At 45.9% G+C, this 22,310-nt stretch overlaps 1 protein-coding gene across 3 annotated transcripts in view; it reads right to left on the minus strand.

Annotated features, from left to right (window-relative positions):
* The window catches only part of TGFB2 (transforming growth factor beta 2), an 81,417-nt gene extending 59,129 nt beyond the window's left edge, over nucleotides 1-22,288 (minus strand). Inside the window, exons 1-2 of one of the 3 annotated variants that reach the window (XM_073884114.1) lie at nucleotides 20,525-22,288; nucleotides 6,906-6,989 (exon numbers count right to left, since the gene is read on the minus strand). In XM_073884114.1, the coding sequence (XP_073740215.1) occupies nucleotides 6,906-6,989; nucleotides 20,525-20,870 (430 nt within the window). In that variant the 5' untranslated portion in view covers nucleotides 20,871-22,288. The remainder of the gene's footprint in view (nucleotides 1-6,905; nucleotides 6,990-20,524) is intronic. The other 2 variants (XM_025892273.2, XM_025892274.2) reach the window with 2 other exon arrangements.
* Nucleotides 22,289-22,310: the final 22 nt, after the last annotated feature.

Here is a 22,310-nt window from a genome sequence, read left to right on the forward strand (position 1 = left end):
GGTCTGACCATTTAGATTTCAGAGGATCCAAAACCAATTTTGACTCCAGTCGGTGGACAAAGTTCACATTCAGCAAAACAGCTCCAGCAGTTGCATCATGCACACAGCAGGGCGATTCAGAAACACAGATGTTCGGCCATGTGCAAAACAATGCTTTCATTTTTGCTGCTCTTTCCCACCACTGACCTCAAGGGCAGGATGGAAAAGCTCAGCATCGGCAGCTAGGAAGGATACTAAGGAGGCCATGGAAATGACTGGGAGCTCGCGAGCCCAAACCACCGAGCCCAGTCAGGAGCCATGGGCACAGATGGGTGGCCGTCACTGCGTTGACAGTCCCACCGGAGATGTCCCACACCAGCAGGGTTTCTCTCCATTTGCTCAACTGAACACAGCAGGAAGGAGCATGAGTCTACACAGCCTATGGGGTAGGTCATTGTCAGGAGACCAAGGTTCAGGTTAGACAGGATTCTAGGGAACCACGTGGCACGTGATGTTTAGATTGTTAAACTGGCATCGAACTCACACAAGAGAGAGAAGAAATGGGAAAGTCATGCTCCCTCCAGCAAACGGTGAAGCATCTGCAGATGTCTACTCTCCTGGAACTTAGCCTTCCTGGGGACAACATCTATCAGATAGGGCTGGGCATGTCAGGACTGTGGGGACAATCTGAGACCCACCTAAGGCTAAGGGATGTCACTACATGTCTGGGGGGTAAGCCTGAGTTTCAGAGTGTCCCTGACATACATAAATTTCACATACCACATCAGGACTTCCTTCAGAAACCCCGTACCACCAACCGTTCCATTTACACCAGATACATTTGTCTCCGTCGGAGGAATCCGTCAAATATAAAAATGGAGAATGACATTTATGTCTGTTATAAAGTCAACCCACTAATTATTTAGTAAATATCCATTATAAAGCTCCCCATAATTCCATAGACAAAGAAACAGAGTGGATCCAAGCATGTCAAACACACAATATAGAAAGTTTTTAACATGAATGAAATCTTTCTCCCTTCCCCAACTCTGTCACCTATGCAGTGGTAAACTATATCATCTGTTCAAAATGTCTGTCCCTCTCTCCTGGGCCCATTGCCACCTGAACCCCCACCTTTGTTCTCCCTTCTTGTCCTACTGAAACCAGGTGTGGCCAATGGAATGTGGGCAGGGAAAACTGTCCCATCTCATGGTCTGGCCATGAGATCAGCATGCCTGGGTTAGAGGCTGCTCCTTTACCTGGGTCCCAAAATGAGGATGTCATGGAACAAAGCCACAGCCAACCCACAAACCCATATGATATGAGTGAGAGATTAATTTTTGTGGCATGTCATCGAGAGGAAGAAAAAAGCTTTAGATAGTGACCTTGAGCTTGTAAAATAATGCCATATTCCACAGAGTCCCATTACACCACAGCACCACAGAGAATAATGGATTTTACATGCAACAGACAAATTATATCTTCTGAATGTATCAACTCTGAATAACAAATACTCTATGTAAAGATCTTACCCTCCAACCTCAGTATTTCAGACTGGGTCTCCTGAAGGAACACATCAATTTTTTCAAAGACCACACCAAGTGCTTCTGCTTTTCATGATTCGTCAAGATGGTAGTCATGCAAGCTCAGAGAGGAAGGAAACAACGCGAAGGATAAATCTTCTCCTTTCAGAAAGCATAAGCAGCTTCCTCTGGCTGCTTGAGGGTTGCCAAACTGCAATTGCAAAGGTTGTTTTTCAAGCAGCAGATATCACCTCCCCCAGGAAGGCCTCCTTCACCTCTCCGGGACAAGTACAGCAATTCTTCCAACCTGTCAGGACTCTTACTTAGAATCAACCACACAGTGTTGGCTTTTTTGGTTTTGGTTGGTTGGTTTGGTCTGCCCGACTTCCTCACTCAGCTCCAGGCTCCCTGAAGACAGGGTCTGCACTATATTCCTCCATCTGTCAGACGACCTAGCACAACACCCGGCGCACAGTAGACTCGATAGATACTTCTTGTACAGATGAAGGAAGGACTAAAATCCACATTCCAGTCTTCCTGTTCCAAACTTCAAAGTTAGAAAGCAAACTCTGGTCCGACAGAAATGCTTCTCGACGAATAAGAGACATAGTTTTACAAATTCCCTGGCTTCTGACCTCATTTCAAAGCTTAGGCAAAGGCACTAGGCACATCTGGACAGATCCAAATACTCTTTGAAGCCCGACTTTTTAGTTTCCACAGGGAAAGGTAGTCTGTCATTCTCCTAGGCCAACACATGGTCACCAATGAGCTTAGGGGCACATGTCCCTGCCCACCAAGTCACAGATGCTGTGAGGAGGCCTTACAGGAAGGACACCTGTCACACAAAACACAGATAGCTCCTTTCTAGAAAGGAAAGGGGGTGAGTTGACAATAACTCAGGAATATTAATTTAAAAAAAATTTCAAAAACCATATTCTACATACAGAACCCACTGGAGCTTTCCTATCAGATTATTTACAAAGAAAGAACTCAGCACTATTGGAAATTCTTGATAGAGTGAAGTTTCACCTGGAAAGGCAGCTGCAAAACGCATTACAAAGACCTCCTCACCGGACTTCACGCTCTACGTTAGTCACCCTGTGTACTATTCTCACCTTAACAGCCACCAGAACAACCTTGACTAAACCCACCCTTCTCCCTATTTTATTCAGAGGAAAAGCCACAGACAGACTTTATGTTGGCCCACAAGGCGCTACCTGATGCGTCTGACATGATCTCTCTCCAATCTCATCTCCTAGGACATTTCTGATAATCCTTGAACATGTCAAGAGCAGCTCCAGCTGTACCCTGGGCCAAAAATGTCCTTTCCCAGAGAGCCCCAGGCTCCTCTCTGACCTCCTTCAAGCCTCTGCTTTGATGCCACCCTATTCCTGTGCCCTCCCACACCCAACTTCTTTGAAATTGCAACTCACCTCTCCATCCCTAACCCTGCTCTATGTTTTCCCCTCTAATATTTTCAACTTCTGCCATCCTTATTTAATTTTTTAAATGAATGATTTATCTTCCTCCAACGCATGGACCTCTCTAAGGACCAAGTGTTTTGCTGTTTTATTCACTGATGGCCTCACACAGTGCCTAGACACCCAGTAAATGCCGCTGAATGAACTAATGTATCCTAAGAACATCCTGTTTTTATCTGCATCCTCCCACAATCTCTGCATGCATTTGACATTTATCTTAAAACTGTATCTGTATTTGTAATTAATGTAGAGATCTTGTCATTAAAGGCTCTTTGGAAAGTAGAATTGACATTACCCATCCTTCTTTTCATAGTTCAATAGCCAAGCGGGATGGTTAGTGATACAGACCACGAAGAATTGGATATTTCTCTAAATAGTTTGACAGCCCAAAAATCCTACAGTAGGTATAGAATATCCATACTGTGGGGCTGGATTCAAAATTCTCATGGTTCCAAAATAACCAAAATAACATCAGAATAGCAGGTGGCATAGGATTGCACAAATGCCAAGTAATTTATCCTTAACTTTTCTTTTTAAAAGCTGATCAGATTTGCACCTGCTCTAATACCTCCGGTTGAGAGAAACCTCACTTGGAAGCAGAAAACCGCTGTTACTCAAAGCTGAGTCTGGCTGAGAGAGTAGAGTTTACATTCCATTGTCGGCCAGATCCTTACCCCATGGAATGTCTGAGAACAGGATTCAGGCCATGAAGAGGTCGGCAGTGCTTCGACCAAACACAACCTCAGGGAATTAAACCTTATACATCGACTTATACATTGTGTCACTTACACATCGTACCTTAGTTTTCAAAATCCCCTTCCCACTCACAGTGGCCCAGCTCAAGGCACCTGGGTGGATTCTCATTGGCTTACACACTCACTGCCCCCTCTGTGGTGAACAGCGGCCAGGGGAGATGTGTGATCCTGCAGACAACCGGTCTACCTCGATCTCTGTATGCACTTGGGAGAAGGGAAAGCATGGGGCCAAGACTCTGTTGTGCTTTGGGTGAAGGGTCCCACACTCGCAGAACCAGTTGATCACACAGAGGCCCTGCTCCATCTGAATCCTTCCATGCTGGAGGACTGTGGGTAAACAGACCTGCATCATCACAGCATCCACTGCCTTGAGCAGCCGCAGACTACAATAAGGTCAGAATTACCATGTAGAGCCCGCTTACAGGTACACAAGCATCAGCTCCACCCACCCCGGCCATTCGGACTCTGCAGCTCTGGGCCAGGGCTGGGGAATCTGCCCTTCAGGACACCTCGGGAGACGCACATGCAGGCCATGCTTGGAGCAACAATGTCTTGCAACCACCACAGAGTTCCTTCAAAGCCTCTCACTCAGTAAAGATGTGAAAAAAGACAAAACCCAAACCCCAGAACCACCTGAATTTGCCTTCACAACTTTTAATCCATGTACTCACAGAGACTGTCTCAGTTGCTGATCTTCTAGATTCTTAGGTCTCGGTAGGAAAAGCTTCAGGCAGGCTAATGTTATCTTAACCAAGAATGTGGGGGCTAATGAATTGAAAAAAAGAAAAATGATTCAGCAACCACATGGGCTGTGCGGAGCAAGGACCATTTCGTCCTCCAGGGGATTTCAGTGAAATCATGGGTGTCAGAACACAGAGTTATCAACTACACCCAGGTTAGAGAGTGAGAACAGCAAGAGGCGCCACGGGCCCTGGGCTCCCTCCAGCCGCTCCCAACATCTCCTTGGAATGGAGAGGCGGTTCACACAAGGTGACAGGGATGGCCCTCGAGCTGCTTGGCACAGGCCGGCCTCCACTTAACGAGTGCTCAGAATCACACTCAGCATGGAGAAATTCACCCTGACCCTGGACACTTGCCCCCTGGCATCCACTCACTTACATTTTTACTCAATTACTATTTCTAAGAACAGAGACAAAAAAAAAAAAAAAAAAAAATGCAGAGCCCCACTGCTTAGCAGTCTTCCGTGGAAGGTCTGAGAGGGGTCCGCAGAGTCTTCCCATGGGCCTGGAGGCTGGGTGGGTGGAGGAGCCCCGCACTGTCCAGGAATCTCCATGGAGCTTGCACCCTCCCTCCCTTCCACACCCTCAGAGACACTCCTGATTTTCCCAGACTCACTAAAGAGCAGGGTGGGTTTCCAGTGTGTTTTCACCAAAGAAAGAAGGAGGCTTGCAGCAATGAAATGATCGAAAATAACCCCAAGCGAGGAGTGTCTGAGAGGAAAAACCACACAGAGAACCAGGGTAGCCCTCTCAACTTGTTTACTATGGGAAGAAAAGATGAAAAGGAAATTAACCCAAAGTAGTCACTGAGACAATTATAAAAATTAATGGGGCAGGACTGCCAAGGAAAAGCAAAAGGAAGGCCAGAAAATCTGGGGGCTCTGTGGTCTGGTGGAGGGCGTCGAGGCCAGACCTGAATTCAGATTCTGGCTCTGCCCCTGCCTCTCTCCCCCCCGCGAGTGTGCTATGACCAAGGACAAGGTATTTCCCTCTCCAAGCCACAGCTTCCTGACACGTGGGGATGGTCGCCCTGGCCGTCCCCAACCTACCACCATGGGAGGACCAGGACGCTGTGTGTCTACGTGCCTCCTATGCCAGGGCAGAGGAGGGACTCAACAAATGCTTTCCTTCTCTTATTCCCTTCCCTTTTCTTTTCCAAAGAGCTAGTGGGAAAAACATCAGACAATTAAATCCTTGGTTTAGATAGTGAAATAAAATACAAATGTAGAGGTTGAAAACAAAATATATTCTGTCTCACAAAAGGGAAATTGAAAAGCATGGATTAAACCTTTTACTCTTTATTCACATGGCAGCTTCTAGCCACTTTCATACATGAAAATAAATGTATATTCTCAATAGAATCAGTTCTTTTTCGAGGAAACCCAGCTTAAACCACTGTAAATAAACTACTTCAATCCTTCATTCCTTGATTCCTAAGAAGCAAGGTTAGGCATGGTAAATTGCAGAGTAGGCTATACCAGTGAACCAGATTATCTACTAAGGTAATAAAAACATTTCTGTTGTCTGTATCTGGGACCCCTGCCCACACTTATTATCAGTATAATGTAAACCTTCTTGGGGTCTTAAAAATGTGAGTGAACCAATGCCAGAACTGTGAGTCTATTTCATTTCTTCCTGAACATGGATCAGGGACAACTGGGCCCCTGTGTTCTTAAATATCAGGATCACCTAAGTCCTATTCTTTGCTGTGACCTCACTGCTCAGCATACAGTAGGCTCTCAATAAAAGCTGATTGAATTGATTAGTGTTCCAAATCAGAAAGCACTGAGACCTCAGTGCTCCTCAGCCTGACATGCAGGGCTAGCTCCGAGGGGTTTGCACTTGTGCTGAGGGTCAGGGCTCAGTGGCAAGCTCCCAGGGCCAGTCAGCCAAGATTTGACCCATGACAACCCATTCCCATTCTCATGCAACCCAGGAATGACAATAGGAAGGTCACAAATAGTGGCAACTCTCCCACAGGCCTCCCTCCAGAACTTCAAAGGAAAGAAAAGCTCCTTCGTCCCCTTCAGGTCAATACAAGAAACATTAATTGAGCGACTACTGTATGCCAGGCATGAGAACAGAGATATAAAAAAAAAAGACACCCCAAAAGGACCCCTGATATTCTGGCCATATGGCTCAACCCTCCAGAGGGCATCATCCACGGGGGTTAGCAGATCCGGATTTCAGACCACTGTGTCACCACTAGAGCACAGATCTCATGTACCCACAACCCATTCTTGCACATACGGCCATCAAATCATTTATGGACTAAAAATTGGGCGCACCTTTGTGGCTGTTCAGCTACAAGGCTGCATGCCAGAATTCTCTCTGGCCTCTGACAAGTTCCCCCACAGGAGACAGACACTAAAGATGGACTTGATAACACTATGTCAAATGAGGTATAAAGCAGACAAGTGTACTCACCAAGGTACCCACAGAGCACCTGGGACTGTCTGGAGCACAAGCTGCCCACTGAGCCAGAGGGTGTTGTAACAACTGGGCAGACAGCTAGGAGTTTTAAAAAGCACAGTCATTAGCTATTTTACTGAGGCGATGCCTTGCACAGAGCTATACAAAGATTCAAAGTCGAAGCGGGCTCTCTGAATGTACTTATTCCCCCACACATATAAGGTCACCGCTACTCGGGGACCAAGGCTCTAGAAGGGATTCTGGATTCTATTCCCAGATCTACTGGCATCCCTTAACCACCAGTCAGGCTCCTGAGTTCCGTTTTCCCTTTAACACGCTCTAGCGTCCAAATCACAATGTACAGTTTATACATGGAAATGGTAAAATAAATACCGTGACTCATGTCAAAGATGAACAGGAAAGGCCTTGACCTCCTTTGACAAAAGACAGCCTATGCGTTATGAATAAAAATCAATGTTTCATTTGGTTGGCCTAGACTTCAGGTTCCCTAAATATAAGTGTATCTTGGTTTGGTGCTGCTCCGCTGCAGTTTAAAAATCTAGGGCTGCTCGGGATGGATTAAACATTCTCTTCCATGATAGTTATTACATCATGAAATTTTAAACTTTCATTTCTTTAAAGTAACAGCAACGACATCTTGTATACCACCCGCCATATTCTTATAAAAGAAAATATACCAAAAAATACCCTCAATGGAAGAGAAAACACTGCTAAGTGTTCTATCTGGGGTCGAATCAATGACAAATACAGGATTTTTGCGTAAGAAGACGTAGGTTGAAACCCCTGCCCTGTCACTGGTTTCCTGTGAATCTTTGAACAAGTGGCTGGATTCACCCAAGCCTCAGTTTCTATACATGAAGCATACATCATGCTACCCCTGAGGGTTTTAGAAGCTCACGAAGAGATGATATATTTAAGAGACTGGCAAATAAGAAGTGATCAAGGGACGTAATAATATTAGTTATATAACTTATTTGACAGATGAATCCCTGACTGACTTCCAGGCCTGGGGTGAAGATATTTCTTTCCTAGCTCCTCACGTGGATTTAACATCCATGTCCCTGCCATTCGTCTAGGGCATGTCTTCCAGAAGTAGCCTGTCACTCTGCAAACCGGACTTGAAAACTTCTTTTGACAAAAGACAAAAGGCCTTGTGGAGTCCTCTCCCCCCCCCTTTTTTTTTTTGGTCAGATTTGTGCCTTTTATCTCTCAATTTGAAAATGGACAAGGAAGCCTTTTTCCATCCCCTGTAACTTACCGTCTCCAACATTCAGCCCACTAACAAGCCCCCCGTGACATGCTTTCACGCTTCCGTGGGACACACCTCCCAGTCAGAACTCTGAGTCACTGGGATTATGGGGCACTGGAGGACCCGCAGAGGCATGGACGAGGAAGGTCCCCTCAGAGCTTTCTGCAACATACTGTTTTCATGTTGCCACCATATGCTGTTACCAGTTGCCATCTGCTCACATATGTTCTCACCAAGAAGCAACCATGTTGTTTATTTTTAGAGGCTCTCCACAGCCTTAACCCGGAGCAAATTCCCTCAAAGAACCAGTCAGCAAAGACAAGAAGCTACACTGGGTATAAACTGTTTGTCACAAGATTAGCAAGTCAAACAAAATCTTCTCATTCATATCTGACCTCTAACAAGAGATGCTGAAAGTTATCTTAAATAAAAATCTCCAAGAATGTAACCAGGGAAAGGCAGAATATGCAGAGGAAGTTGCTTGGTTAGCAATACTTTTTCTTCCAACTATGGCCCTGTGCGGGTTCTTGGGGGGATTTCACTCCTTTTCCTGGGAAACAGCACCTTCTTCAGGCCAGTGGATGTTGTGGTGCAGAGGAGGGACAGTTCTAGTAACAGAATCCAGATCCCTGAAATTGCTCCAGGTCACCCAGGTCAAAGGAAGTCTGGATGGGACCAGGGAGAGGTCACTACTGTCATTTGCAACTTCCAGCAAGCAGTCCTCAAGTATGCCCCTTTGGTTTACTTTTACTATGCCATAAAGCTGCAGTATTAAAATCCTTTCTTTCCTTTTTTGTTCTGTTTTGTTTGTTTGTTTTTAAGCAGGGTCAAAAAAGACAGGCACTCTGGTGCTGACCCAGGGCCCCAGAAGTAGAGACCATGAATTGGGTGGAGATATAAGTGATGCTTCCAGTGATCATTTAGGTCAAAGAAAGCAATGCTTAGTTTTTTCAAAAATCAATTTCAACAGTCTGTAGGAGTCAAGTGGCATAGGGGTAGGAATACACTTTTGTAGAGCAGTGAGGCTTTGGCAGATGTGAAATGCTTGATAAAATGTGAAAACCTATAAAAATCCAAGACAATTAGTTTTAGAGAAATAATCCTTTTTAGAAGTACCTGGGCATTCACTAACCGATCGTGGAGGACGACCACTCACATAAGTTGTAAGATAGAAATGGTCCTGGAATTAAAATTTTGCCTGGGTAACTTACAAAATTTCTAAAAGACTACAATATTAACCATAAAACTTCATTTTGCCTGGGATGACCCAGCTAAGAAATAAAGCAACAAAACAAAACAAAAATGCACAGTGTTTCCAGAGCGTCTTTCTGAACTCCTGCCTAAGAATCACCTGGCCTCCTCATCAAGGTGCAGGTTTCTGGGGCCCACCTGAAAACTACTGAATCATAATCTGGATGGAGGCTACAAGATGAAGATTTGGGAATCTGCATTTATAATAAGCACTACTGGTGATATAGGGAATTCTTTTGCATGGTAAAATTTGAGAAACTTTGGTATAGGCTTTTGTTTGGTATAGGCTACAGTTTCAAGAAGGCCTTTTATTAAGACAAAATCAGAGAGGGAGACAAACCATAAGAGACTCAGCTATAGGAAACAAACAGAGGGTAGCTGGAGGGGAGGTGGTGGGGGGATGGGGTAACAGGGTGATGGGCATGAAGGAGAGCACTTGATGGAATGAGCACTGGGTGTTATACGCTCCTGATGAATCACTGAACTCTACCCCAGAAACTAATAAGACACTATATGCTAATTAATCTAATTTAAGTAAAATGAAATAAAATTTTTTTTAAAAAGGCCTTTTACAAAATCTCACTTGGCCTCGAGACTATCCAACCAGGTGGATCGTTCTGAGTAAGTAGGGGTTTTGTGTAGTGTGAAAGTGTCTATATGATAAAGACTTTCTCCCTGCAGTGATATCACAAACATAATTAAATGCCATTACAAATGCTCCAGTAAACTCTGATTAGTCTCCTCCTCCATCCCTCCAAACCTTCCCTACAAACATTCCTCTCAGGATTGTAGCAGGTCCATCAGTGGGTACTATCATTTCCTCCTAACACAAACTCCAGGGAGTTTCTACTTTACTTAGAGAATTCCCAACAAATGTTACTGAGAAAGGGCAAGCTGCTGATCCCAAATATATAATGACTCGGGGTCAGTTTGGCTCAGGACCCTCTTTCTAGAATCTGGACACTAGTGCCAAAGAATTAATGAAATTAGACATGACTCTCTACACATAGTTTCATTGTTGATGGTGATATTTTGTGACCGTGGGCTTCCTCTGAAACACAGCTCTCTCCAAGACAAACTAGCACCAGTCACCTCATTGTATGGGGGAGAAAAAGCACAAGTTTAGTGGGTGAAACAGCATCAGTTCAGGATTTAGTTCATAGGTCTGACCAGTAACTTCCATTAACACACTTACCAAGCTAAGGCTTTCTACTATGAAGAGGTACAAATGAATGACTAAATTATTATTCAAATCAACATGATTTTTTAGCAGACATCTCTAAAGGTGAGGACAGGTGCTTCAGAACCCAAGGAGCTGGCCAAAATTCAGCTTTGGTTCTACTCAGCTACTTCTGGTTAAAGCCAGGAACTCTAGCCCGCTCCCACCTCTGTTCCTTTCTCATTAACATCCAGAGCCCCAAATGCCCAGGTATGAGCTGGATGTGGAAACATTTCCCCGCAGAAAGCCCAAACAGACCTCAGTTCCCTTACCAAATCACCTATCTTCTGGGGGGAAAAAAAAAAAAAAGTCCTCCATCTGTGATTTTTTTATTTCTCCTTCTAAAGTGGTATCTGAATAAGTCATCCATTCTTTTGGCTGCTTGGTCAGCCAGCAACTTACTTATAAGGGTTTATTATAAAGCAAGTAGCAACAACTTCAATGGTATTGTCATTAAGATATCAAAGCAGAAGTGAAAATGAGATTAAGCCAATGGATAGGAAAATAAATGACCAAAGAAGAACCAAACCCCCAAATGGAAGGAATGACAAAGTCCCTGCTGCCTCTGGTACAGAGAGAATAATCACTGATGAATTTGGTCTAAAAAAGCATTGAATTGCCAATGCTGAGATGAATCCAAAACTTAAAAATTAAATATTTTCCCGGAAATTCCCATTTGTGTTTGGACAACCATCAATATTTTCGTGCTCTCAAAAGACACACACACAAAATGTGCAGTGTTCTCTTCTAGATGGTGATTCCGTATAGATTTGCAAAGGTCACCGGACCTGCAGTCATTTCAGGGTCTTTCTCAAAACCAAACTTTGCATTCCTGTTCACAAGATCAAGTAACAAGTAAGGACTCTTACAACAGCTTCAAGTTATGAATGAGCAGTTATTTGTGAACTAGCTTTGTCAAGACAGATGTGGTATTTGTCAGTGTGGTGTGGGTTAGATAGGGAAAGCCAAATGAACAGAGCCAAGGTCTAAGTCACATTTTTCTTTTTCTTTCAGGAGACTGGAAAGATGCTACAGGATTTCCTGAAACAAACAACATTTCCAAAAAAAGCAGTCGGAGTCTCAAATGGCGAGAACCCAGTGTGTCCGCTTCAGGAATAGCCTGCTTCCCGATCACCAACACGTAGGCAGCCAGGAGGGCCTGAAGGTAGAGTGGCACCCTCCCCGTGAAACGCGGGGAACGTGCCAGCAGATGGGCAAACAGCTGCCTGAGGAGCTCAGAAACACATTCGGGCTATTTTCAGAAGGTTCGAGCTTCACAACCTGCAGAAAGCATTTTCCATTTGCCTTGAGTTCCTCAAATCCTTGTGGTTAAAGGACTATCTAAGCCCCACATTTCCAGCTTATCAGGTGGTAACGTTTGGAAGGGCTCATTTGAGAGAATGAAGGGATGGTCCTGGCCCACAAAGAATAGCTTTCTCAGCACCAGGAGGCTTCCCCTCCTTCTAACAGATGCTAAATCCGGTAAACTCAACTCCTCTTGGACAGCAATGTTTTCTCACACCAGTGAATGGCCTCACTCGGCTGCCCCAGGAAAGCTGGATGCTACCTCACACGGAGAACGCCTTGCACTGTTAACAACCACCCAGGGCCTGGTGCGGCCTCTCCTCTCTGCTATCACCTCCCACGTTTTCATTTCCTCCTCAAACCCTTTGCCATGACACTTGACCACGCTCTCCTCTTCCTGTCACATCCGTCTTCCTCTTTGAGACTTCTACTCCCTCATGTCATTTTGTTGCTAAGGCTTTTTTTTTTTAAAAAAAATGAATCACCTGACAGCCAAGAAACTGTTGTGACCAGTGTTTGATTATGGAAGTGAAATGAGGTCCACCACAGTCTAACTTTGGCTGCCTGACCTGGCTCAGCCTTAACTCCAAATGGCCTGGCTTCCTTCTCCACAGACCCTCACTGGGGGCGGGGGGCAGAGAGACAGAAAACCCGTGAGGAAAGGCTGAGCCAGGCCCAGAAGCACATTACCCAGAAACACCCTCTGGATGTTAGCATCTTAGGAACAACATCCCCTCCTTCCTTCACTGGACTTCAAACCTTATAACCGAGCAAGAGAAAGAGGTGAATGCTGTGTGAGTCATATGCATGTTTTAATACCACTGAAATATAGAGCCTCTCTACCAACTAAAACAAGACCAGTTTTTAACAATTGCCATAGGCCTGGAGCTGGGCTTCTTGTCTTTGGTGCTACTTCTTCCCCTTCTGTCTCTGAGACTCTTTTGGTGCAATTCCGTTTTATTTATACTCCTTCTTTTCCTTATTGGGTCTGTGTGGCTCCAAAGCCCGAGCTCATTGCACCACTACCCTTCCCAAATAAATTAATTGCCTTCCCAAATAAATTAATTCTCTGAAAGAGACAAGAGGAATCCCCCATCAATCAAACTGATCAGAACTCTTGTGAAGAAATGGTTGCAGTTAATGACCAAACCCAGGGACCTGATAAATCATAATTTTTTATCAACCAAAATGTAGTGAGAAAAGTCGAATGTGTTAAAGGCAGGGAAAAAGACCCAGGGTCGTATCCAAGGCTCCCGGGGTATATAGCCTTTTGTAGGGAAAGAATTCAGAGCTTAAGGCTGTAATGGCTGGGAGGAGAGGACAAGACACTACTCTTGCTTGGGTGCCCTACATCATTTCTCCAGGGGGCAAGGAGAGTCATGCTCTCCATTTCCTGGTCTCTATTTTAGGGCCTCTTTTATTTGTGGTAACTAAGAGCCTTACTTTCAATAAGCCATCCCTGACAGAAGTAGCTATGCCCATGTCCTCATCCGTCACAGGGAAAATGCTAGTAAATACTAGGACGGACTCTAAAGGGTTGCTTGTAAGGATCAAGTAAGGACATACAGGTAAAATATTTAAGACTATACTTGACACAGTCAGTACTCAGTGAAGGTTAGCTGCCATCACTATTCTCACCATGATTTTCTTCATTGTAAAACTGGAAATGGGAAATGTATGGGTATGAGAAACCCAGTGTTGCTGTAACCACAGTGTTATGATCCATCAAGCACATTCTCCCTGATAATGAAGGTGAGTAGATTTCATCTCTCTACATCTCCTGGTCCTGATACTTAGGAAACATAGAGCCTTCATCTGGTGGTTCCATCTTATTCTCTAAAGGGAAATGCTCATCCATTTATGAGGCATGTATTGAGCAAATACAATGCACTGGTTCTGTAAGAGTTAGCTCCTGTTCTGAGGCAATTTACAAACCAGCGAAGAAGACAGCTGGACCACAACTAGATTTTATCAACAGCAAAAGAAAAGAGGCTGCTTTAGAGATGAGTATCAGTCTTGTGGGAATGCAGAGGATGAACTGATTCACATGACTGGGAAAACCAAAGGTTTTGGCATCTGAAGAAACCTCAGAGGATGTTTAGAGGTGTTAAAAGATGGATCTCCAATGGAAGAAACAGCATAGACAAAGGCCTGGAGGCACGAAAATAAATGACCCATTTGGATAAAGGCGAAGAAGGTGATGTGGCTGGAGTGTAGCTTGTAGCAAGAATGGAATTTAGCAAGAGGTGGGCCTGAACAAGGAGGGACTGGAACCTGAAAGGTCTTGGATGTTTTCTTAAGAAGTCTGAAATCTTACCAAAGAAGTCTAAATTGTCAAGGACTTCTTATATGAGCACAGAGAGTACTAATAGACATGGTGGATGACCAGCCCTTCCAGTCTCTGCTCCCAGTCCCTGAAGGGGCAAAGGTCACCTAAAGACCAATCCAAGAGAGCAAGGGAAATAGATCCACTGAGTAGAACTTACAAAGAAAAGAATGAAGCGCCATGAGATTCCAGGCCAGTGGGAGTGGTTCCCAGAGCATCACTTTTAATCACATTTTTACTATCTCTCAAATACCTCTCTTTAGTGTGTCTTGCAATCGATGGCATGTTATAATAGTGTTATTCTTTGCTTAGTGGCACACAAAATAATGGCGCCGTCTGAAAATCAATGATGTTTGAGATTCAGTGAACGATAGCTGCCAAGATCGCCTACTGAGTGCCACGCACAGAGCCAGGTGCTTCTTTAAGCCTCTCATCCTGGGTCCTTTACAACCCTAGGAAACAGCTACCTTCCTCATCTTGAGAAGTGAAGCAAGTGAAGCCTGGTTAAGTGAGGCGAACTGCCACGCATGCAGATATTCCAGAACAGTGAAGACGAAGGCAATTCGGAGACTGTGGGCTAGAGGTCAAGGGGGAGTCTGATGCAGAGCCAAGGCCATCAAACCCACCCCAGGACTTAAAGAGGTGGAGGTGTTCACGGTGCAGAGCAGCTCCATACCCACTTCCGGTATCAGAGGTTAGAAAAGAAACAAAACAAATGACAAGCAAAACCCCTCCGCGGTTGCTGCGCGAGGAGAGTTTCTCCTAAACAAATGACGGAGGCAAGCTTTCAGTCTAAACAAACCCATCAAAGAGTCCTTAGCCTGTATTAAATTTAAAGTACCTGGAGAACAGTGAATTCCTAGGTTTGAAACGATCTTTGTTTAAAGAATATTAAAAAACAAAAGCACGCCATATGGTTTCAAAATGACAATGGAAACGTTTGTTTATCTGGGCCAGAGGCACATTTCATCAAGCTGTTCCGAGCCTGCAAAGTGGAATACACCCTGCAGCAGAAGGGCTGCCTGCGTAGAGCGAGCACATCTGGCAAATCCAGAGCCTCTCTCCAGGATCCGTCAGGACCGGAAATGCTACATCAAGACAGCTGAAAGGGCTGTTTTCCGAGCTCCTTCACGCAGTCGCTCTGCCCTAAGGCTGCTCACCTTTCGGCCGGGAGCAGAGAGGCGGGAGGCGGGGGGGGGGGGGGGGGGGGCCACGGGGGGGGGGGGAGGCTGACCGACTCCCATCCGGTGGTCGCCAGCACGCTCTCTCAGGGCCGGGCTTCTCCACTCGGTGTCCCTAACCTTCTAAAAATGCAGCCTGGAGTGTGTTGTAATCTCTGGGCGAAGGCCTAAGAGTCAGTGACCTCCTCAGTGCTAACCCAGATTTGATGTGGAATCAACAGTGAGTCATTAGCCTTTTTTTTCGCGTCTCCGTTTCCTCTAGGAAAAATGATCTGTCATTCTTTCATATCTTTATATGAAAGATGCTGCGACTAGGTTACATCAGCGTGTTCTCACCAGGGGAAAGTCGGAATTTACAAAGTGCAGCTCCGTAAGTGGACCCCAGGGGTCGCTGTGGAGACACAGAGGGTGCCAGGTCCCTCTGCCAGGTCAAGGGGTCCCCACCTGCCCCTCTGCAAAGCCCAGCCTCCACGGGACGGGGACTCCTCAGGGGAGGCTCGCGGCGGGCTGTTCTCACTTGGCAACAAAGCCTGCCCAACTGCTTCAGTTACAAACAGTATTTACTTCTCCTAGTCTTTGAAAAGTAAAAGAAGGAAAGGAGAGGAAATCCTGAAAGAAGAATGTGACCCAAGTTTACTGGAACCACAGTTAGGCACTAGGGTTAGTACAAGCAATGACACAATAAAAATGCAGAAATTGAAGTTTGGTCTGTTGTGTATTAATAACTCAATCATTCTAGAAGTCAAGGGGTCAAATCCGATTGTCTCTGATCTTTCTCTTTTTCTTTCTCAGACATCCTCACACAGAGAATCTTAAAAAATAAAATCCCTGGATATAAAGCAAAAATACTACTATGTTCCAGCAACTGCTAATATTTTCCTTCATTGGGCAACTGGCCAATAGTCCAGCAATCTGTATACAGAAGGACATGTCCATGAATAGAATCTTAAGTCGAATTCCCCAAAACCGTAGTGCTATTAGTATTCATTCTACATTCCACGATTTCACTTGGAAAATTACAGGGGAAATAGAAAAGGAGATTGTTTGCTATTAAAGATTTAACATTCGTGTGAAACAATTACAAAGGAAACTTCATTGTGATGTCTCAGGCTGTATATTTTGGTTTATCTAACTCAATATGATAGAATAAACCAACACAATTATTTACTTTCTTTGGTTGTCTAGGCTGGAGATCCCACTCCTCATTAACATGAACTGCTTATTCTCCTTGCAAGGAAAATCCACGACAATTCCTCATTTCTTTTTTCTCTGTTCTGACTAACATCACATTGCTGCTTACTGAAATTACTGATGGGTGGGGCAACATCATTATTTAGGCTAAATGAATGGGAAGTTTTGAGGTCTCCAATTTAGGTGCTTTAGGATCATAATAATAAAGTATCCACCACACAAAATGGTCCAGTTCAAGCTCCCATCTCATGACGATAATTTTCTGATTATCTTTCCATTCAATGCTCTCATTTTAATCTCCTTTTGATCATACAGATATTTGATTTTTAGGGTTATTACTTTTAAAATGGGACTCCTTGCAAAATTCGGTAACCCAAAATCAATAGCAGGGTTACGAGGGCTTCTCAACATGCGCATTACTGGCGATTCTTTGATGTATGTGCTGGTGGTGGTGGGTGGAGGGAACCTGTCCTGTACATTAGAGGATGGTTAGCGACCGTCCCTGGCCTCTACCCATGATATGCTCGTGGCATGCCTTCCCTAAGGGTCATGACAGCCAAAACTCCAGACTTCACCCCAGGTTCCCTGGGAGGTGGGGGCCAGGGCAAAATCACCACCTTTTAGAACCCCAACACTGCCTGGTTTGTTACAATTAAAACAAGTGAGAGGAAAGATAGAAAATGAAACTTACTGTCTCTTTCTTTTTTTGACTGCCCAAGCCTCTACAGATTTTAACTGTCAATCATCTGGATTCTCAGTCTAGTGAACGGAATCACTCTCGAGATTTCTAAAGCTTTGTGCAGTGTCTTTCCAACAGATATGGCTTGAACTGCAGATGGCTTGTCAAAAGGACTGGGGAGTCCACGAATTCCCACTGGGTAAACTATCGGTAAACCTTAGCATAACTCCACTTTGAGCCTTAAACTAACAGCATGTGAAAAGATCAATATGAATAAATTCAAAACTAATCAGACCCTTTCTTTAAATGTTGACACAGTATTATTTATATCCCATAAATACCTTCTTGACTAAAATTCATCCTAGGAGATTGGCACCTGGCCAGTTCTATTCATATTTACTGTATTTATACAGTATACCGGGCCAAGGATAATATTTAAAACAAAATATGCCTGAGGGTATATACAATATCTCTTATATTTTTACTTTTAAATCTCCACATTGCTAAAAATATGTAGTCTGAATTGTATAAAATGTCCCACAAAGGGCTATCAGCGATCTGTAATGATATATAGCTCATTGAGTATAATTAGAGCATATTTGTAATATTTGAGCTGAAGTCACTCCCTGAACGCTAATAAGTTGATGGTAAAAAATGAACCAGTGATCTTTCCCATGCCTTCATCTCTGGGGCTTATGACCCTTGCCGGATTCACTGCAAGAAATGACAGGCACACTCCCTCCCTTCAGCCACTTCAGTGACGCCTGAGTTGAGAGTTGGGCAGAAAAGTCCTGAAGAAGGAAAGCTATAGTATATAAGCCAATGCTGTACTTTCAATTTGCTCTTTAAAAATACGGTGGAGTGATTTCTTCTTTTCTTCCTTTTTTTTGGAAGGGTTCACTATATTCCAGTATAACTAGAAAGTGCTGGAAAATCAGTTAACCTACTTTCTATAAAATTATCCACAGTTCTTGCACAGTAGTATCCAATCTACTCTTAATATGCTTCTCTGCCCCTAAACTTCCATAGAAGCTGGTATTCTCTGTATGAAAACTGATAGTATACTTTTTTTATACTGCACCTAGCAGACCTTTTATCTACTTGGTGGCTGGAGGTGGGATGGAGTAGAGAATCCCCACACTGATCTGAGCTGTCATCCTCTGAAATCCTAATGTTCTGAGAATTTTTCCAGTTTGGGGATGATCATTTTCCCAGGTTGGATCACCTCGGCTCTTTGGACTGAGGTGTGCCGGAAGGAACAAAGAATCAACACTCTTCTTAGGTAACTGGTTCTCCCCACACCTGTCTAATGATGAGGAAGAAATCAGACCTCCTGTCTGTTATAAAAGTGCTGGCAATTCATTTGAACTACTGCTGGTAAACCCGGTTCAGATTCTATATAACCCACTTTACTTGCCCGCCTGCCCAAATACCAGTAGACCGGATACACGTGCTTGAGAAAGCAAACTGACTCAAACTCTCTGTTTGGTCTCAATCATTCTGGACCAATTACAGTGAACTTGTTTTCCTAATATCTCCTTGGCTCCACCCCAGGTAGAAAGCTTTACTTCCTGAGGGGAATAACCAGGGCGCTGTGTATTTATCACCACTGTTGTGGATGGTGCCTAATTACAATAATAAAATCATCCTGCTTGCCAGGATCTCCCGTATCTACTCTGCTTGTGGACAAGAAGAGGAGGTGCAGCAAAAAGAAAGGTGGCCAGGAAGACCGGCGGGAGATCCATGGGCTGACATTCTAAGACTGTCAAGTACAAGACATGGCAAGTCACAGAACTAGGACTTGTCAAACTAAAAATAAATATTAAAAAAGAGAAGTACCACCCTGCAATTAGAACCTCTAGGAGAAAACTATCAAGATGGCCATATTATCTATTTAGGCAAGACACAGAGACTTTGTGAAGGCAGCCAGCAAGTATATAGGGCATGGAAAGGGGAGGAGAGAAATGGGCAACCAATGAAAAAGTTTATGACTTGGGATTTGGAATACGCAAATGTTGAAGCTTTTTTTTTTTTCCTTCTTCTTCTTCTTCCTGGTATTTAACCCTCTCAGGTATCACTGGATGCTGCTTCTCCTTTTCTTTTCTTTCTTTTTTTTTTTCCCTAAGAACTTGGAAATCATTCTCAGCTAACTGCCCTCTTCCCTTCCCCCCAGAGGAACTGCGATAAATCACGTCACTCCCGCTGCTACTGTATGCCAACTGGTTTTGAGGACGCTGCCCTCGGAGAAGCCAGTTGAAAAAAAAAAAAAAAAAAAGAAAGAAAGAAAAATCGGCTGTCTTCTACCCTCTGTGAGATTTAGGAATGCACCGAAGTAACTGCAAGGAAGCCTAAGAGAGCCCAGGGAGCCGAGGGCGGCTCAAGAGTGAGAAAGATAAACGGTAAACCCGTAAGGAAAATGATCTGCTCCACCAGCGATCTTAAGAAGACAGGTCTGAGGGAATACTGAAAAATAACGCGAAGTAAAACACTTTTTTAACATCGTCAGAAACGAAGTTGTCCTTCCTGCCACTCCAGGTGACATCAAAGGGGGACGTGGTGACAAGATCTCGCCTTTGCGGGGTGTAAGCACCCAGCTGTGGCAAGAGATGCAAGAATTGAGGGTTCGGAAGTATTTTTCGAGGGGTCTCCAAATCGGGTTTTGCCTTGGCGATGCTGACATTTTCAGGGGCGTTAGAGACAATAGGGAAGGCTTGGAGAACCCGCTGATAGGTCGGCCCCGAAAGGGGCGCCTTCCGGAGAGGCTAGGTTTGGAGCCACTTTTTTTTTTAACGCTTCGTGCGCCAGTTCAGCAGGCTCCACTCTGCCCGCACCAAAGAAAACAAGCCCACCGAGACGTCCCGGGCTAACTCGGCCCTGGGGAGCGCCTCTCCTTTGACAGAGGAGGGGGGCTGAGTCCTGGCTGGTGGCCGGGAAGATATTTTCAGGGGCCAGAAGGAGAGCATAACGCCTCGTACGGGACCGAGGCCTTGGGGGAAGGGAGACATGGAGAAAATCAAGTCGAAAGTCGCGGACTGCAAGCCTAACGTTCTCAGGCACACAACCAGCAAGGAGGTGGGTGGGACGGAGGACCGGAGAGGGGGAGCGCAGACCGGGACCCGGAGCGGGAAGGGCCGTCCCTGGAGTCGTGGCGGCCCCGAGAGCCTCGGGCAGCGCTAAGCCTCAGGGAATGGGAGCGAAAAAACAGTACTTACTTTCCGAGGGGAAGAAGGGCGGCATGTCTATTTTGTAAACCTCCTTGGCGTAGTACTCCTCGTCGCTCCTCTCGCGCTCGCAGGCGGCCGCCCTCCGGCTCGCCTTCTCCTGGAGCAAGTCCCTGGTGCTGTTGTAGATGGAAATCACCTCCGGGGGGACTTCCTCGGGCTCGGGATAGTCTTCTGGGGGGCTGGTGAGCTTCAGCTTGCTCAGGATCTGCCCGCGGATCGCCTCGATCCTCTTGCGCATGAACTGGTCCATATCGAGCGTGCTGCAGGTAGACAGGCTGAGCGCGGCCGTGACCAGATGCAGGATCAGAAAAGCGCTCAGCACACAGTAGTGCATTTTTTTTAAAGGTGGAAAAAGTTAAAAAAAAAAAAAAGAAAAAAAAAAAACTAAGAAAAAAAAAGAAACCAACAACTCTCAAGTACAGATCAGGTAGATTTTTTTTTTTTTAATGCGAAACTTTTGCAAACAATCGAGAGTCAACGTCCAATAGAAAAAGCTATCTTGCTTGAATTCCTTTAAAAAGAAAATGCAAGTCTTTCCAAAAGTGGAAATATTAATACACGATGGGCAGGGGGAACCCTAACTTTGAGGAGTAAGAAAAAGTTTTCTTGGAGCGACGAGATGGGGGGAAAAAAAGAGGCGAGTGGCTATTAGGCAGGAATAAATTTAAGAGGAAACGGAGTTCAGTGTGTCAGTTTCGGGTGCGGAGTGGCGGATCTGAACTCGGCTCCTCCGGCCAAAAGGGAAGAGATGAAAAGGTCCCGGGGCTGGCAGCTGGCGAGCTGGCGGGAGGGGCGCCGGGAGCGCTGTGCGGGGGGCCGCCGAGGCTGGCCGGGCGGTAATTTAGGTATTTAAAGAAGGAGCGGTTCGGCCCTGCCTTCCACTGCGGCGCTGAGAGCGGGAGCAGCCGCGGCTCCGGAGCGGAGAGCGCACACGTGTGTGAGTGTGTGAGTGTGTGAGTGTGTGAGCGGGTGTGTGAGCGCGCGCGCGCGTGTGCGCGCTCTGGGGGCGAGCCCGGCGCGCCGCGGGGAGGCGGGTGCGCTCCGCACGGCGCTCGGGACTCGGTCGGGTCCTGCGCGGGCCGCGGCGGCGGCGGCAGAGGCGGCGACGATCCTGCTCCCGGAGCTGCTGCGCGCGGTGGCCAACACCCCGGCCGGCGCGCGCCAACCCGCCCGGCTACTCCACGTCGTGCCGCCGCTAGCAGACGCGTCCAGCCTCCACCTCCCTCCTTCTCCTGCTCCTCCTTCTGCTCTCGCTCCAGACGCCAACCCGGCAACAGACGACCGGCTGCCGCCGTTGCCTTCAGCCCCGGGGACGCGCTGCCTAGGGAGTGTTATTCCTGAGGGGGCTGCGAGGGGGTCCCTTGGACTCCCACCCTTTCCCACCCTTTCCTGGTTTCTCTCCCACTCGGATTTCTCGCGGCGAGTAGGTGGGCACTTGGCACCCTGCAACAGACCCTCTCCTTCGCCTTTCTGCCGCCGGGCACCCCCTCACTTTGCTCCCGTGGCTCCCTAGACCGTTATACTACGTTCTCCATCCCCTTCCCCGTGTCCTCGTCACTTGCGCTCCTGCTCTTCTCTGTATTCCTTTCTCTGCCTCTCTCGCGCGCTACCTCTCCTGTCCGCCTTTCTCTCTTCTCTCTCTCCTCTCTCTCCCTCTCTCTTTCTTTTCTCTCTCTCGTCAGGAGCTTCTGGAGCTCCCCTCGGAGCGAACCTTCTGCTGCCAGCAGATAACATCACGATCTTGCCTGGGAGGAGAGATTTATAAGTTCTCTCT

The sequence above is a fragment of the Callorhinus ursinus genome, unplaced genomic scaffold (assembly GCF_003265705.2).
Source record: "Callorhinus ursinus isolate GAN/ISIS: 27379988/994484 unplaced genomic scaffold, GSC_fseal_2.0 scaffold54, whole genome shotgun sequence".
NCBI classification, from domain to species: Eukaryota; Metazoa; Chordata; class Mammalia; order Carnivora; family Otariidae; genus Callorhinus; species Callorhinus ursinus.